Genomic DNA, 2098 nt, shown 5'->3' on the forward strand with positions numbered 1-2098 from the left:
GCAGAGTTAGTAAACGGACAGATTTGCCAGAGCCGCAGGGAGAATTGAAATCGGCAAACAAGGACTACAACTCAGCGAGGAAATCAGCATACTTGTTGCGGCATATTGTCAGAGAGGAGGCTGACTGTTCAGGAGTCTTTGTCTTGGAGTTCTTGAGGGGTGGTGCTGGCGGCGGCTTCAACACCTCGGGATGAATTGGTGGAGATGATGTTGCTGAAACGCGGCCGTTCCTTGCACTCCCGGCCAATTCTTCCTTCGCATTCAAACCATTCTGCGACTTCATTTTCCTAGTCATGCCGATGCAACTTGAAAGACAGCCCGAGTCTTCTTGTAGGCTGAACGATTCACTAGCATTCAATAATAAGCCCAGGTCGGGGCGGAACAACATTGACTTTTCTGGGTTTTCGGACGAAAATACATCGTCCAGCTTCAATGACTGACATCAGGCCTCTTGAGCATAGAAATGTTAGCTGGTGAGTTCGACGAGAATTAGCCCAACTGCCGTTGGGAAACCTCAAGTTAATTTTACAATGATTTTAAAATTTACGAAAACGGCGGATATCCATGGACCAATTATTGTGAAGATGTATTTAATGTCTATGGTATCAATAAGGCTTGAAGTTCAGGAACAAAATGGGACACTGGAATGAGCATATGCATATTCCCTCGCTCGCTATTTCTTTGTTGCGCGAAACCAGCCAAGTACATGAACCCTCTTTAATGCATCAATTAGCTGGTCCACTGTTGTAAATATGGAAATAAAATACAGGGCTTTGTATGTCGCATTCGTTTAATATTAGCATATGAAGTTACTGAAATCTCACTCCTGGGGTATCTATTCCGCGCTTAGGGCAAGACAAGCATCTACAGCGAGGCCAACTCTAAAAGCAAAACAATATATATATCAGTTCTCCACGATAGGACAAATAAGGGGTTGATCCGAACTCACCTCCCTTCTTTCATCCTCACGACATCGTCGATGAGATCCTTATCTAGATTTGGAAACATTCCTGATAAAGTCCTTTGAATCTGGTTAGCTAACGCAGGAAGTAGGAAGCGTGATGCAGGATACAGGAACAGGGATCTCTACTTACTCGACTACATTGACATGTTCTGCCCGCTGTATCCGGCGCGCCTCCGCTGCCTCCGCGCTCGCCTGGCGAGCTGCAGCTTCTTGGGCATCGAGCTTGCTAATTTGCTGTGGGGTGATGTCTTCTCTTCTACGCTGTCTCTCCGTCGAACGGCGCACTTCATCTGTTTGTTGCGTGTTCAAAAGGTTTTGTGGGGCCGTTCGTTGTTGAGTGACTGGATGTGGGGATTCCTCAGAGAATATTCGGCCAATAGTTGAAAGAGGTTTTTGGATTGTACGCAATAGTCCTGCCACCGCTACATTGTCTTCACTGCTACCAAACTGATAGGAATCTTTTCGTTTCGCGTATGACTCCCCTTCTGTAGAATTCCGTGGTGTTACTTCGGGTTCACTTAGGGTTGATTTTTCTGGCTGCAGGAGGGGTGGGCCTGCAGCCTCTTCGCTCCGCTCTGCTATTGCGGATACAGCCGCCTCAACGTTTCGTTCAAACTCTTCATCGCTAATAGTAAGACTAGTTCGATCAAGTGTTTCGATGAACTGGATAGCACCAGACTAAGGGGAGTTAGTAGCAATTGCAAAATGAGGATATACCATCCGAACATACCAATGAAGATAAATAGTAACCAGCCTCGCCAGCCAGTTTTTCCTGGTTCCGGAAACGGAGAATATATTGTATATTTGAAACTAGATGTTCTGGGTTTGCCTTCAAGACGACATAAATTAGGAGTGGGACGAACGAATCTGCAGATGTATCGCCATTTGGCGCGTTCCGGAGTAAACCTATTGATTGTCAGCTTGGGAGGAGATAGGACCCGAACGCACTGCTGATTCCATACCAAATATCACTTTGCAGCAGTTCAAAACACATATGACCTTGTCTCTGGGAGCACGATAACCCTTGATCTTCAAAAGCTCTGTCAAATTGGGTTAGTAACATCCGGCACTCACCAACATTCCGCGTTATACGTACCTTGTTGAGCGAGGGCCAAGAAGCGCCGTCCATTAGGG

The 2098-nt window shown here is 46.3% G+C and overlaps 1 protein-coding gene across 1 annotated transcript in view; it reads right to left on the reverse strand.

Annotated features, from left to right (window-relative positions):
• Window positions 1–835: 835 nt before the first annotated feature.
• Window positions 836–2098, reverse strand: part of HCAG_00797 (predicted protein) — a gene marked incomplete at both ends in the record, with an annotated part of 2297 nt that continues 1034 nt past the window's right edge. Inside the window, 5 exons of the mRNA XM_001543701.1 lie at window positions 836–881; window positions 950–1021; window positions 1095–1642; window positions 1695–1870; window positions 1927–2004. Coding sequence (XP_001543751.1) covers window positions 836–881; window positions 950–1021; window positions 1095–1642; window positions 1695–1870; window positions 1927–2004 — 920 coding nt within the window. The remainder of the gene's footprint in view (window positions 882–949; window positions 1022–1094; window positions 1643–1694; window positions 1871–1926; window positions 2005–2098) is intronic.

The sequence above is a fragment of the Histoplasma capsulatum genome, genomic scaffold, assembly GCF_000149585.1.
Source record: "Histoplasma capsulatum NAm1 scaffold_1 genomic scaffold, whole genome shotgun sequence".
Lineage (NCBI taxonomy): Eukaryota > Fungi > Ascomycota > Eurotiomycetes > Onygenales > Ajellomycetaceae > Histoplasma > Histoplasma mississippiense.